Source organism: Ornithodoros turicata, chromosome 4 (genome assembly GCF_037126465.1).
Source record: "Ornithodoros turicata isolate Travis chromosome 4, ASM3712646v1, whole genome shotgun sequence".
Classification (NCBI taxonomy): Eukaryota; Metazoa; Arthropoda; class Arachnida; order Ixodida; family Argasidae; genus Ornithodoros; species Ornithodoros turicata.
In genome coordinates this window covers 49,245-64,896 of record NC_088204.1, presented here as the reverse complement: position 1 = coordinate 64,896, position 15,652 = coordinate 49,245, and the positions used below count along the sequence as shown (strand labels likewise).

The 15,652-nt window shown below is 47.4% G+C and overlaps 1 protein-coding gene across 3 annotated transcripts; it reads left to right on the top strand.

Moving 5' to 3' along the window:
* The first annotated feature begins 1,498 nt into the window (after positions 1 to 1,498).
* On the top strand, positions 1,499 to 14,152 carry LOC135390550 (opioid growth factor receptor-like protein 1). 3 transcript variants are annotated; one of them, XM_064620247.1, is made up of 8 exons: positions 1,499 to 1,586; positions 7,186 to 7,217; positions 7,286 to 7,363; positions 7,419 to 7,491; positions 11,017 to 11,095; positions 11,151 to 11,211; positions 11,286 to 11,314; positions 13,421 to 14,152. In XM_064620247.1, the coding sequence occupies exons 2-8, from the start codon at positions 7,191 to 7,193 to the stop codon at positions 13,743 to 13,745; spliced, it is 672 nt and encodes a 223-aa protein (XP_064476317.1). In that variant the 5' UTR covers positions 1,499 to 1,586; positions 7,186 to 7,190; the 3' UTR covers positions 13,746 to 14,152. The 3 variants fall into 3 exon arrangements, with proteins under 3 accessions (XP_064476317.1, XP_064476316.1, XP_064476315.1); XM_064620246.1 differs by having other exon boundaries at positions 1,500 to 1,586; positions 11,286 to 11,407; XM_064620245.1 differs by having other exon boundaries at positions 1,504 to 1,586; positions 11,286 to 11,434.
* Positions 14,153 to 15,652: the final 1,500 nt, after the last annotated feature.

The window sequence follows — 15,652 nt, the reverse complement described above, 5'->3', positions numbered from 1 at the left end:
GATGCATGCAGTTTTTTATGTTTGTTCTTTTAGAAAAAAAAAACGTACACAAACACAGGCGCGCTCGTTCACTCTCGACTCGTCCCCGGTGTGTAACGAGGATGAAAAGGAGGACCGGAACGTCATGCCGTCTGCGCGGTCAGTCGAGGTCAGCGCCTGTCTTCTTTTTGTGTGTGAGGACTTTCTCTTTTTTTAGACGGTAAACCTGTTTCCTAGGGGAAGATTAGGAATTGAAATGATGTCTGTGCCAGTCTGTGCGCATGGAGGATTTCATTGTCCCGCGGAGTTTCCCTGTGAGCAATGTTTCTTCAGAGCCCTGAACAGCTGACTAGCAGACGATATTCTGAACCAGTCAGCGAGTGCGGACCTACCAGCGCTAATCCCCGAAGGCATAGAAAGTGCTGACACACATGGGTGTATTGCTGGGAACGCAAGTGACCGTCTTCGGTGGAAATGTTACTTGAAGATTTCATAGTGGCTGGAATTCGGGGAGAAATCGGGTTTAACCCGAATTGGTCGGAGGTCAGTTCGGGGGGGGGGGGGGAATAACCGGGCGGAACCGGGTTTAACCCGAAAAAGTCACTCCCTATGTATATTGGATCAAAAGATTTGGCCCTTCTAGGCCTTTCAAGATCTTCGAGTGCGGACAACTAAAAGTACTATTCAATGTAGTGTGGTTCTAGGCCTCTTGAGCATTCGTGTACCGCAAGTGAAAGCTTGTACTTTACCGTAGCTTTTGAATCAGCAAGTTTTCTTGGACGGAACAATCTGAAACACTAACGAAGCCAGTTCGAGCGTACCACATTAACGTGCCTATTTTTGCATTTTACTGCCTATTTTGGTGTTTTTGAGAGTCTAAATGTCTGCCTATTTTCATCGTTTTAGTGCCTAAATTTCCAGGCCCTACTCATAACGACAGTTTCTTCGCGGCGCTAACACGGAAATAAAAAATTTTAAAATATATACACCCATAATTAAAACCCGGAGACTGAGGAACACATATGTGACACAGTCACAATACGACGTGTCCCTCGGTCTCTCCGTGTTAATTATGGGTGTCCGTCATCACCAGCTCGCCTCTACTTCCTTGCCATTTGGCGAGTTCTTGACATTTTTCGTGGACAAAACGAAGCTCTGCTCCGAAAGACAAGAAACACGTCGTGTTTATTTTCATCATCGTTATGGCTTCGGAAGCGGATGCATCTCCCTACGGCTTCTATGTGTCTTGGAAGAGCCTGGTGACGCGAAATAAAATCGCGACATAAAGAGAAAGACGGTGAGCGATTGTCCGCGCCCTCCTTTGCAGTGCTCTATCACTAAACTCTTCAGCTTCACGGTTTTTACGAAACATTTGTTTCCAACAGTTTATTTTGCAACGCGGACGTACTTAAATTACATATGGATTGGTAAATTCTCGGTTCTCAAGTATACCAAGTATTTGAGCAAGTTCACGCATGATTTTCCCTGGGTGTTGGAAGCGATAACGCCCACGGAAGTTTATCGGGGAAAACCCGCTGCTTGCGCTCATTCTATCACGTAGCTTCGTATCGGCCGACTCAATGCAACGACGGCTTCAACGGGGTTAGGTGAGGCCGTTATTTCTCTCTTCTTGGCCGGCTCGTTAGTGGGTTTTCATCCAGAGAACATTGAAAAGAAATTTCTTTTTCCTGGCATATAATCGAGAGTTGTATGTGGGATTTATTTTCAAACGTCATTCCATCCTAGCGGTCGACAATATCTGATATTTTTCAAATAATTTGCGAGGGAGTGCCGGGAACAGCTACAACAACGTATAAATTCATGATGGTGATGGTGAATGGGGAAGTTCACCACATGAGGTGCGGCTCGTAAAGTAACGGCGCACTATTCACAATCCCCAGTCATAATTTTTTTGCGTGACTTTGACGTGGTGTATAGATGAAGAGTGCCGATGTAAATTCTACGCCCCTCGGAGACTTTTTCTGGCTCTTCTGCTTTACCCAGTGCTTCTATGAGGTCCCGATGAGGTGGCCTCGGGGAGGCCCCAGAGTATGCGAGGTCCATGTTCTTCGGTGCAGGATATACATCCACAGGCCACGAAATTAACCATTTTCTCGGTTATTTTGCACCAATCTTTTACTATCGCATAGAAGGTTTCATCAAATGTTTCTGCCTGCCACATTTCGAGAGGTGGAAGAAATTATCAACTTTCGAACGGTTAGATGTTTTCCGCGCAGAAAGCTTTTCGTGGAAATACTTGAGGTGCTACGAGGGATGGGCGTATACTTTAGTAACGATCCCGCGGCACACGGTTAGGCGTAGATTTCGCGGTGGTTCGCCCCGTTCGGCGATTTCATTGTTGCCAGACGTGTTCGAGATATTTGTGGCATAGCAGCCGACTCTGGGAGGAGGTGGGGGGGCTGAGCCGCACCGGAACTTTCCCCCTTTGGGTAGTTTACCCAGATGACACTCAAGGTGACCGTTTCGTGGGATATCTTAAGAATCGCATGGGAGTGATTGTGAAAATCCTGTAAAATTTTGCCTCGCAAACGTTAGGACTTTCCCCTTTTCCTATGTGCATTTGTAGCGTCAGCGTTGTCGTAGACGAAAGTGAGTAGGGAGCATACGCGCATTTATTTACACAAAAAGAATAACGTGAGTAGAGATTGCAATAAATGTGGGATTGGGCAAAATTCCCATGTCGGCCACACGGCCCAGATATCTTACAACGCCGCTGAATACTTCTTGATAGCTCTTCAGCCAGGATCCAAACATCGCCATTTCAGAGGCCAGCTGCGTATTCCTCCGTAGTACTTCCTGAGATCGACACAGCAGACTTGTAGCACGCGGTACACCGAAGGTCCCTTCGGTGCTTGGACTTGAGTGAAAATTCGAGCACAGTATTTGCCCACCCCCTGCTACGGTATTGGATAATGTCGTGAGTCCTGTTGTGGGAGGGCTGGTAGATTGGACCGCCGTAGTAAAACTCCATCATCAGCCGGACACGTCCGCTGTGCTTGGTCACCACAGCCCAACTGTACAAAAGGGCAGTCCAAGCGACGAACGTAGTTAATGGATCGTCTTTTGGAAGAAATTTGGTTTTCTTCCTTTGTATCCCCTTCAGTTATTTGTCTTTTTCTATTACATCACATCACATCCCCTTCAGTTCTTTGCCACGGGCACGGGAGTAAAAAGGAGGACATCGCCCCCAGCTGGAGAAGGAGGACACCTGGCCTCTACGACCCTCACATTCATACACACCACGTTGGATCCTCCGTCTCGCATTGGACCCTCCTTCGCGTTGGATACTTTTTCACGCTGTCACGCGACACTGATCCTCCTTCTCGTTGGAACCTCCAGCTGGTTGGACCCTTGAGCCACAAGCGTCCACTAGTGGATCTTCTTTTTTCTTTGGATCTTCTTTCCTTATGGATGTTGGCACCACATACTTAGAAATATTCCATGTCATCTCATCCACCGTGCCAGGTGATCCACTCTGCGAACTCATCCACTGGTGGATGAGATGGCATGGCATGAATGTTCCAGCTCGGTGGGTGTCTTAACCCGATGGATGACCCAGCTCGGTGGATGTACAGTCACTCAGCCCTCTCCATGCTTTTGTCGGTTGGAGAGCGGCATTTCAAACAACCAGGGTGCACTCTTCAGTTAAAATGAAAAAAAAAAAAAAACGAGTACCGCGCTGTGATAAAATTCTTGACAAAAGAAGGACTTTCGCCTAAAGAAATTAAAGCGCCACTGGACAACGTGTACAGGGAAGCCGCTCCGTCGTACACAACGGTAAAAGACTGGGCTAAGCAGTTTCGACTGGGGCGAGAGTCCATTGAAGATGATCCACGCGATGGTCGCCCAGTGCAAGTCGTGACACAAGAAAATTTGTCTCTTGTCGAGGAGGAAGTGCTGAGCGACAGGCGTCTGAAGGTGAAGGAAATCTCAGAAAGTCTGGGGCTTTACAAAACAACCGTTTTTCGCATCATCGGCGAGGGCCTTCACATGAAAAAGGTCAGTGCAAGATGGGTGCCACGACTTCTCTCGTCAGTTCAAAAGCAACAGCGCGTCGTCTGTGCCAAAGAGTTTTTGGAGCTCTGTCAAGAGAACGAAGAAGAAATATTGAAGTCAATTGTCACAGGGGATGAGACTATATGGTGCTCTACTATAATCCCCTTTCGAAAAAGGAGTCGATGGAATGGCGCAAACCAGAGCACCCCCAAGAAAAGCCAAGGTCACACAATCCACAAAGAAGATCATGGCAGCAATATTTTGGGATTGTCACGGGATCCTCCTCATCGACTTCAAAGAGAGGAACACCACAGTGAATGCGACTTATTTTGCTTCACTCCTGCACCGACTGCGAGACGCCATCAAGGAAAAGAGGCGCGGCAGGCTGAGTCGAGGTGTCCGGTTGCTCCGGGACAATGCCCCTGTCCACACGGCTTCTGTTGCCAAGGCTGCACTGAAGGAGTGCGGCTTCGAAGAGATCCACCAGCCACCCTACAGTCCAGACTTCCAGACAGTCCAGACTTGGCACCGAGTGACTACTTCCTGTTCTCAAACTTGAAGAGGGACCTCAGAGGACGGAGATTTCAAAACGATAGTGAGGTGCAAGAGGCAGTTTTCCAGCATTTTGCGGACAAAACTTGGGACTATTTTTTCGAGGGTATAAGAAGGCTGGTTGAAAGGTGTCAAAAGTGCATCGAAGTTAAGGGTGACTATGTGAAAAGTGATACACTTGTTTCGTCTCTATGACTATTAAAAGTTGGTTTTGCCGGAAAGTTATGGAACCACCTCTAGGTCAAAGAGGTTAATATATCAGACGGCTACGAAGTTGAATAGTGGTAAAATAATAAGACGTGGGCTACAGATTACAGTAAAGTTAACAAAAACCAATTTATTTAATGGGTAATTTAACACATAGATTATAAAAGAACGGTCGACGTTTCGACAGTGGCACTGTCTTCGTCAGGAAGACATATATTTATATATAGATAGATACTCATGGAACGATGCGACAGCACCAGAGGACACGTGTTTCGCCGTCTTTGCGGTTCGTCAGCTCTGGGTAGCTGCACATCGTTCGGAATTGGCAAACCAGGGGTCGCTCAGCGAGCGATATATACCTGGGAGGGTGACTGAGCACTCCTCAATGCCACAGTGCAAGTCAGTGAATTATAATGAGGGGGGAAAGCCATTAAAGAAACAAGTAAATGACACTTGACGTGTTTGAAATTCAAAATTACAGATTAAGATGGCTTCTATGGCTGCACGCAGAGAAACAGATATCTCATTCACAGATACTTCACTGGCTTTGCACTGGGCTTTCAGTGGTGAGTTAGCTCACCTTGACGGGAGGAATCACGTGTTACGCGACCTTCTGACGCCATCCGCTCAAACGTTGCCTGCCTGCGTACTGCTGATGAGGCCCAAGAGGGCCGAAACAGCTGTCTAGTACTGGCATGGCGACGTTTGACTTACAAACATACGTGCAGCCAAAGAGCTCCGGCTATTTTTTCCCTAGTATACTTCACTGGCTTTGCACTGGGCTTTCAGGGGTGAGTTAGCTCACCCTGACGGGAGGAATCACGTGTTACGCGACCTTCTGACGCCATTCGCTCAAATGTTGCCTGCCTGCGTGCTGCTGATGAGGCCCAAGAGGCCGAAACCCCCTCCCCCCAGCGGTAACATACACAGCCGTTCGCCTTATCTTGTTGGCTACAAAAATAATTTATTGCTCAGTGGAACGCGAAAATCATGAGCTGCCACATCTGTGCATGGATACGCAAACAGCGAACCAATTTAGGATGAAGGCAGGGCTCCGACCTCTTGAACCCTATCAATATAATTTTGATGTTTAGAAAACTAACAGCATTGCACGTATAATGGGCCCTGAAGAGCCCCATTTCACGTCCGAGCTCTAAGTTCCGTCGTACCACCTGCTGGTTGGAAGGTCTTGCAACAGCCATGGGGTCATGTTGGAGTTGAGGTTCTATGAGTACTCCGAGCTGTGGATGCCTGTTGGGGTCCCGAAGTCCATTATGCCATCCTTAAACGACATTTGTCGTCCGAGGACCAACTTCCCCGAACTGACTCCACGATCCGTTGATGCTCTCATTATCTATCCAGAAGCTCTGGAAGTATGCAGAGAAGCGTTGGAGCTGAGCATGAGCCAACGGCTCTAATCAGCTCAGAACGGATTAGGCAGATCGATGGGCAAAACGACACGATGGATGACATGGCACGGTGGATGAGGTGGAACGAAATTGGATGAGGCGGCACCGTGGATGAGACTGCACGTTGGAGGAGGCAGCCACATGCGGAGACTACGAAAACAGGGTGGTTAGGACGAGCAAGGCCGAAATAGACTTTTTTTTTTTTTTTTTTTTTTACATTAGCGAGCTACAACTGCAGAGGCTAGCATCGTCTCCCCCCGCTTTCTGACACGGAGCATGGGTGGCATGTGTCTCCCCGCTGTCCTCGATGGACCACTCGAGCTGTGTGGCACCAACATTCAGCTTCGCTGATGTCGTTGCGTCACGTACTGCCGGTGATCGGGGTCGCTTCGACTGACGCGACGTATTGTCATTCGGACGTGATCCGGCAGATGGTATTAGCCGACAGGCGACCTTTATAAAATCTTCATTGCAGTTTACATATTAAATTATTATTATTATTATTTACTTATTTTACAAGTATTGATTGTTAAGCATCCACGAAATAAGGAGGAACAAATGCAAATCATGCAGTGGATTATAGGTACAGGTGTTGGTTTGTTTGTAGGTGTGTGTCTGTGGTGTTGTAGGTATTGGTTGGAGAAATAGTCGCTTCAGTGATCGATGTCGACATTTTTTTCTGCTAAAACGCAACGGCATTGCAATGGCAAGCTGAGCAAAAAAAAAAAAAAGACGTTACGAGGTCACGTGACGGAGGGAAAAAATATATCCAAACGAGGAAGAAGAAGGGGCAAAAAGATCCATAGGGAAAGAGGATCCACTAGTGAATCTTTTTCCCCTTTGGATATTTTTTCCTGAAATCCCTCGGGAAGAGTATATTTGGCGACCTTACTCCACGCTACGCGGTATTCTATGCCGTTTTTGTTTGGGGAGGGAGTCTCAACTATCGTAGGTATAGAGCTGATACCCTGTTTAGTGACTCAAATATCGTAGCTATTGAATGACTTTTCTCTCTATTTAGCCACCATGGGCTTGAGACAGTCGTCGGCACAGGTTGGTGTCCGTTAACACACACATACTAAGTTATATGCGCAACCCATTGAAGATCCCGCTTTCTTCAGAAACAATATGACCAATTCAGGAAGCTACAGAAAGAACAGATTTTGAAAGAAATGGAGTTGTACAGAAACCGTAACCCCGTAAGTTACTCTTCTTTTTAATTAGTATCCTTGATCGAATCGTACTTGTATCTAGGCCTACCAGGACGATCCCAATCTTACGGACAATCTCAAGTTCTACACCAACCAACTTCCTCTCAAGTCTGAAGGTAACAACTTTAAAGTGAAACGAATCGACCAACCAATAGTTGAACGAAAGAGGCTATTGAGTTAAAGGTATACTGAAAAGTATTTCGGGTTTCCATCCCATATTTAGTGCCACGGGCGGCGGGGGCTACTGTAGACCCCCTGAATTTGTGAAGGGGGCGCACAATTCCGATGGAGGTGAGGCGCCAAAGTGTTACCTTAGGTGCCGCATGCTAATAAAATGCCATAAACCGTTGCCTTTTTGGGACTCGTGCATGAATTTGTGATGACGGTGGGGGTGGAAGAGGGCGCCGCTTGGGATCTGGGGTTCCCCTGAATTCAGGACGTTGCCCCCCCCCCCCCCTGTTTAGTGCAAGTTTTCTGGTAAGCACGAACAAATCAGATGATTACGTTGATTACATGATTAAGAACGCGGAGGGACAAGGACGACACACACACGGAGGCGTTCAACTATGGGCACCGTGCACTAGCGAGAGGACGCTGCGGTCGCTTGATCGACAGCGCCACCCGTGGCGATTTCGCGCGTAACGGTCTGGTACTGACGCCGTATCGGCGCCTTCGCGTATGTAGCTTTGGTGCGTACGGGTGTTTTCCCGAATTTTATATATCGGCTTTGGGGCTTTGGACTCATTAACCCGTGAGACTACTTGTGTGGAAGTGGTTTGTCACGTAAAATGTATGCGATGGGAAAGCCTTTTGCACGTGGAACATTATGTGTCTATGCACAATGTGTGACACAGTGTGTAGCGCAGACAAGCGTGTAGTATTCGCGGCCCGTATTTACGTGAAGTTAAGTGCATATTTATCCGCAAGGGACTACCAATTATAGACTACACATCAGAGACTAGCTACGTCCAGTACCTGCGCTATGAGGACGGAAATCTCGCACTGAATAATTCACAATTATACAGTCAACAACAAATTGGAATATACATTACGAAGATAGCGGAAAAAAACGTTCTCGTTTCTTTCTTATGCATAATCCGTTAACGTGATGATGCACTGTCAGGATAAGTTCCTTAGTCAAATTATTCCCAATCTTGCATCGCTCAAGTCGGGGGATTCCCTTTTAGCCCTTTGTGCCTGCATTTGATGCAAAGTCATAGTAATAAAAATCAATCAGTCAATCAAGATTGTTTCAGGATATAAATAAGGCATGTTTTTGTTTGAAACTGGATATGTAATGATAATAATGTTTTATTAGTGCTAAACAACGACCACAGAGGCCTTAGTATAGGTGGTCATAGCGCATCAAACACATTGTCGCAAATTGCAACATAGAAGCAGCCAGAAATATCACGCAAAAGAAACACAAAACATAAACTATGCTAAAAAAATGACAATAATTAAGAAGAAACAGTGAGGTTGCTGTTCGACAAACGCATGATTACTTTTGTGTGTGTTTGCGTGTGTGCGCGCGGACGAATAGGAAGGAGCAAAGAACCACTTGTAAACCGAGATCACAAGATTTGGCAACGATAATAAGATCATAGGGACAGAATGCACCTACATAAAATGATGACGGCTTGCGAAACGCAGCTCGGGGAGGACAAATAACTCCCTGTGTTCGCATGCAAGCTTTATATTGAAGGAAGACGAGGTCCAAATCCAGTCTTCGCCGACACGCCGCAAAATTAGGGTCCGAGTAAAAGAGATAAATACTGTACGACATATGGCAGACACTAATTTTAGCCAAGCTCCACGATTGGCAACTTTTTCACGTCAGTTGCTGTGCTATAAGTCCGCATCGTGATGCTCAACTGGTCATTGACAAATATACTAAATGCAAGGAATGAGTTCTAAGTTTGAAACAACGGATTTGAGCGGCACGTTGGGTGGATTGCCGTGAAAGCGCTCTCTCAAATACGTGATCGGCGGGACGATACAGCGAGAAGGACGAAAACTTTATGGCAAGTTGCCTCCCTTTCACAGTAACTTGGTTGTCGTGGCAGATTACCACATAGAATTAGTTTCCATTTTGTCTTCTCCTTTGACTTTCTTATGCAGGCAGCTTCAAATCGCTCTTTTCGAACGGCGAAACTAGCACAGCACTGCTAGACGCTGCTGGCTGGTACCAGGGCATTACGCCACGTTTCCCCTCGAGGGGCCGCTGCCGTCGATAGAAAACTCTAGCGCACGGTGCCCATAGCAACTGATTTTATTTGAACACACAGCACTAGTCAGGAAAGACCCGGCAACAAAGGCGACCTCTAGGTGTGACAGGTTAACTGACCTCTGACTCACGTTATTGGACGAACAATGTATGAGCGTCGCTAACCTCCCGTCCAAGCCTAGAATGGTGGTGAAGAAGAGGCATTGTGGTAGAGAGGGGTGCAGTGCATCTAGGGCAGGAGCGTAGTGTAGGGTTGCCAGTTGCCACCAGGCCGGTATTATAGGCGAGCTGCGCTACAGCTTTGGACAGAGCCAGCTATCATTCGAAGACGGTAAAAGATTCCGTAGTTAAATCGGCTCTGGAAGCCGCTCCCAATAAGTCATACCATCTCTGCTACAGTAGCCTTAAGTTTCAGATGGAGAGATTGCCGGCTGGGTACCCACCATCGAAGGTTCAAACGCTGGCAAAAAACATTTTTCTTTCTGTAGGTGGGTCTTCCTTTTCCGTAGAAGTTGTTTTTCGCCGCCCCTTTAAATTTACCAGAATGATCCCCACGGTAAATAGACCAAGAACAAATGAAGAATGTCATGTCAATCACCGAAACAAATTTGTTCCATGCAAAAGGGGTGTTATATACTCCCTCCCGCTATCTTGCGGAGAACAATATATCGGCCAAACTTCACAATGTCTAAACGTTCGGCTCCTCCAACACAGGGCAAAAATGCGAGCTCAGTCAAATGACATGCCTTTAAGGCTAAAAGACCACCTACGCTCCAGCTCTACATGCACTCCTCTCTACCACAATGCCTCTGTTCTTCACAGCCACCATTCTAGGCTTGGTCTTGGATGCGGTCTTAAATCTATAATAGTGCACAAAAAATACACAAAGCACGTTCTTCTCTATGTAAACCAAATTTTGTGACAACACTACTTCCGATGCCAACCGCCCTCTTTTTTTTTTTTTTTTTTGTTGCGATATTAATACGTTCTATTACGATACGTCGACATTGTGACAGCCGTTCCCGGGAGCATTTTTCCGGGACCCCTCAGCAACGTTGTGCACCAAAATGTCCGTGCACCGAGACGTCCGTGCACCTTCATGTCCGTGCACCGAAATATCCTGCACCGAAATGTCCGGATCCCGCCAGATTGTAGAAGCGACCTTCATACATCGTTCGTCCAATAACGTGAGTCAGAGGTCAGTCAACCTGTCACCGCTAGAGGTCGTCTTTGTTGCCCGGGACTTTCCTGACTAGTGTTGTGTGTTCAAATAAAATCAGTTGCTAGTAGAACGCCTCTTTGTGTGTGTCCTCCTTGTCCCTCCGCGTTCTTAATCATGTTCAGTCCCAACCAACACACCTTCTCGCACTCCATTCTAAATCACTGTCGATCACGACTGGCGTTATCTTTCTAGGGCTCTTCGTTGATGAACTACACGAACAGTGGTGGGCAGATTACAGGAAGCTCGAAGATAACCACGACTACATCCAGTGGTGAGAGCCAGAAAACCAATTTCTTTTCCCTCAAGTGAGCAATGACTGCGCGCAGGCTATTTCCAACTCAATCAAAAAACCCAAACTGCCAACAGCTCCAGCTCCATGAATCCCAAGTAAGTAGCTCTTGATGAGGGCGCACATTATCTCCGCACGTGCAAGCCATTCAGCTGCTATCATTCAATTGCAGGCCATTATTGCGGACTCTGTTGCTCACAGGCGAGTGTTCAAGTCTTACAAACTGATGCTGGACTTCTTCGGGATTAGGCTTCTCGATGAGGCCAAGGGCATCGTGGACCGGGCGGACCACTGGCAAGACCGATTTGCTAATCTCCACAGGCGAGCTTTATCATTCACATCTACTACATGGAAAGAGACGCTGATTTCGAATACAGGGGTTCGTTATAAACATTACGAGCTACGAATGGTTCGATTGTCCATATATGATGACGCCTTTTTCGCCGAAACATTACATACCAGTCGTTAGACCTCTGCACGGGCCCCCGAACCGGCACGGGCATCTTCTTTGCTCTGTGCTCCGCGGGCTGGGCCCGTGCGGACAAAATGCCTGCACACCGAGCCTGGCAGGGCCCGGTCCGACAATCAGCCCACTAGACAGCCTGGTAGACAGACTGAAACGGAAACAAATCTGAATGGGGGGGCTGGGTTCCAGGAATGGGCACTTGTTCGCTGCCTCCTATAGACCTCTCCCTGTTTGTAAACAAATGACGTCATAGTGTTCGACAGCGCCACCGGTTTGGTAGAGTTGAACTACACTCGAAGATAGGGGCGACAAGGTCGCGCCGGAAAACCACGGGCTTGAGGGGATTACCATGATCCCTGAAAGGGACGCGACCTTCGGTTCTACTTTTCTTTCAATAGAAGGCAGCGAACAAGTGCCCATTCATGGAAACCAGGTCTCCCCTTTCGACCTGTTTCGGTTTTGGTCTATCTACCAGATGACGTTTCTCGGGTAGAGGTTTATGGAAAGAAAAGTAGGACCGAAGGTCGCGTCCCTTTCATGGGCCATCGTAATCCTCGCAAGACCGTGGCTTTCGGGTGTGACCTTGTTCGCCCCTGGCCCTGTAGTTCGCCCCGTAGTTCCACTCTACCAAATTGATGGCGCTGTCGAACACTATGACGTCATTTGTTTACGAACAGGGAGAGGTCTATTCCGTACCGTGCTAGACAAAAGTTTACGGAACACGCTGCAGCGCATTTCTTCCTCCAAATGGCACACTAGCAGCGAGTGGAACCGTACAGACTTTCAGACATGTGCGTATAGGTAACCCAGTCACCTGTTTGCAAATCCGTACAATACCATTCGGTGCTAGCGTGTCATTTTGAGGAATGAATGCACCGGAGCGTGTTCCGTTAACTTTTGTGCACAGGATAATTAGTTCATAACATCAGGTGCTTGCATCATTCCTGCGCATATCTTTGCAAAAACAAGCAACGGACTCTGCAGTATGCATATGATTCGACCCTCGAGAACCTTCTAAAGGCCACTTCGCCTTGCTCATGAGTCATGACTCCTCACATCTTTCACAATCAGGCTCGCAAAGCTTGATGAGAGGGCTATTGGAAGCAGATGCGGATCTATGATTTTTCTGAGGGGGGTCCTGCCTTGGACATGTCTACCAACGGCATGATGACGTTTCTCAGGTAGAAGTTTATTAACCACCGGCAAACGTATACTACTTTCATGTTCGGCCTTGTGCTATATGCCTCGTTCGTCACCTGGAGAAATTTTGCAGTGAAACGTGCATTCCCTGATCTGGCACGAGGGGAGTTGAGGGGCCAAGTGGAGTCAGAGCGCGCCAACACATGGGCACCGCTTGTGTGCCACACGAAGCCAAAGCCGCTTTTGGTGGGGATTGATGAAACAGGACGGAGAGAGGTACACAGCACATACCGCCTATGTGTTGTGTACCTCTATCCATCATGGATCTCGTACTCTTCCTCTACTTTTTCTGTTCCGTTCCGTCCCATCCTCAATGAGTGCTCATACTCGGACGTCTACCCTATACTCTACCATAGTGCTCCTCGTTGCAGTGGTACACTGTTTGTGCATGGAAATGAAGAAACACTTGACCTCTGATGAAAGGGGGGAATGTATTTATCACAAGAGAAAAAGACAGGGAAAAAACGCGGAGAGGTCAGCCAAACGATGTGTCGACTTTCTATTCCGCGATAATGAACACTTTTTTCAATTCCGCGATAATGAACACTTTTTTCAATGTGAGCGAACCCTACAACAAGACCGCACAAATTCTGCTGTTAGAATGCATTGTAAAAGCCAGTGATCGCACTTTTATTCTACAGGAGTCTACACAACTCCCTCCGTATAACCCGCATCTTGAAGTCTCTAGGTGAACTGGGTTACGAGCACCTAAAGTACCCTCTCCTGGAGTTCCTTCTGAAGGAGGTGCTTAAGCATGGGACCTTGCGCAAGCTTCAAGACAGCCTCGTCAACTATTGGATCCAAACACTCCAGGATGATAATGACCGTGAGTTCTTGCTGTGCATCGCTCAGGCGGTCATCGACAAATACCATCTCGAAGATGTAGCGATGAACGGAGATAATCATGACGAACAAGTCCGGAAGCAGCTCCGCGGTGCCTTAATTGTTGCTACGCATCCTTCGTGATAGACGTCGTCCATGACAAATCCATGTTTTCCAATGGAATAACAACTGCCCTCTCCCCCCTGCGAATAAGCATGTCGTCTAGAAGAAATCACCGGCGGAATGCAGACTCGCGCTGTTATTTTGCTTTCCATGTCATCCTATTATGCCGGAGCTTCTTCAAAACAGAACCTTTCGAAACAAATTCATCGACACCATTAAAGAACTCCTATTCATAGAAAGCCTGTGATAAATGTTATTAGATGTGACGTTTAGTGCCCCCTGGCTGCTCTTTCTCCAAGTTTGACAGCCCGAAGCCGTTGGGTGCTGCAGCCTTTCTATGTAATGTATTTGTGTCTGCAAGGTACATTGGAATTATACATGGACTGTGTTGAACTAAAATTGTAACTAAACGGTACTGTTTGAATCCATGTAATCACATTTGTAGTTACACCATAGTATAAGTGGTATACTAAATGTGCGTTATATGGAGTGTGTTACATAATGTATTTTGTGTATGTCTTCCAACCAGGGACGTCGGGACGTTTTCAAATGGGGGGGGGGGCAGAAGTAATCCCGCGTGGGGGGGGGGGGTGCGGTCGTTCGGGGGGATGTTAAACATACCTGGTGTGCCTACTCGTAAGGAAGATAATTAAGCCAGCTATGAATAGCAATAATAGAATAATGACAATAAATGCTAAGCGGTGAATATTTGTACAAATTGAGGCGGCAAGAGGCATTGAGGCGGGCAAGTTCGGAATTCGTCGAATGAATTCGAATGAATCTCCGCGCGCTAACCCGCGCGGCACCCACACTTCGTCACGTATCACTATGCCTGTCGTATATAGTTTCGTCGGGTCTGTTGATCTTTTTCATTGATGCGCACAGAACTATGCTATGCGTGACGTCCACTTCGACGAGTCGCCGTGTCGTCCACAGTTTTGCAAAGTCGCAAACTGTACGTGATCGCAGAGATTGGTGGGGTGGTGGTGGGGCAAAACTGGTGCTTTGCCTCCAAACCTATTCCCTGTAGGGGGCAGGCAGCTCCCTGCCCCCCCCCCCGTTCCGACGTCCCTGCCTCCAACTTGGGGGGGGGGGGGGGCATGGCATGTCAGGCACCAGTGCCTTTTGGCATGTCTCCAAAGACAATAATCTCTTAAATAAATACACATGAATAAATATGTCGGACGGAATTTTCATTATGTGCATTCCATACACCTAAGCAGAGACCAGACAAAGGAACTGCAAAATGATTACTAATTTACTAACGAAGTTACAAGTTATGAAAAGGAAGTTCCTAAGTTACTTGTGAAATGTAACGAGTTACTTTCAAGTTACATGCTACGTAGTATGCACTCTTTATTTCTTGACCATTGTATAACTAGTTACTGTCGATGTTAGGTTGTGCAATGCTACTTTTGTTACACCAAAATTGCAGCAACCTGCAATATGATGTAACAAGCCGTACCTGAATGTGCTTCCTTGAGGTTGGCCCTTGATGATTTTGGCACACTGATTTTGATTCTCTATTTCGTAGGAAGTAGGTCAGCCTTTCGCGCTGTCTCTCAGTTTTTTAGGGCACTGAACGGGCCTAATTTTCAAGCCCGTACCCGGCTGCTACGGCCCGCACCCGGCCCGAGCCCGACGTCTTCTATAGATTTACAGCCCGGGCCCAGCACGTACCCGACTGTTTCCATGCTCAGGGCCGGTCCCAGCCCGCCTCTGCTCTATATGTTCTCGAGGTTCGGAGGCGTATTTAGATTTACTAAAGGGCACAGAGGCGTATTTACATTTAGTAAAGGGCGAGGAAAAGGACGCAGCCAATTGATGGACAATAAGGAGGTACACTCGAACGGAGCGGCTGTGTTTCTCTGCCGGCAAGCCGCTCTGTGCTTTGGGCATGCTTGCTTGGGAATGCAACGTGCAGCGGC

Bases quoted from the DNA above. Each gene is read 5' to 3' on its own strand.
- LOC135390550 (XM_064620245.1), top strand. From the start codon at position 7,191: ATGGGCTTGAGACAGTCGTCGGCACAG. The intron at 7,218-7,285 runs GTTGGTGTCCGT...CGCTTTCTTCAG, and splicing joins TGAGACAGTCGTCGGCACAG to AAACAATATGACCAATTCAG. The intron at 11,096-11,150 runs GTGAGAGCCAGA...GACTGCGCGCAG, and splicing joins AACCACGACTACATCCAGTG to GCTATTTCCAACTCAATCAA.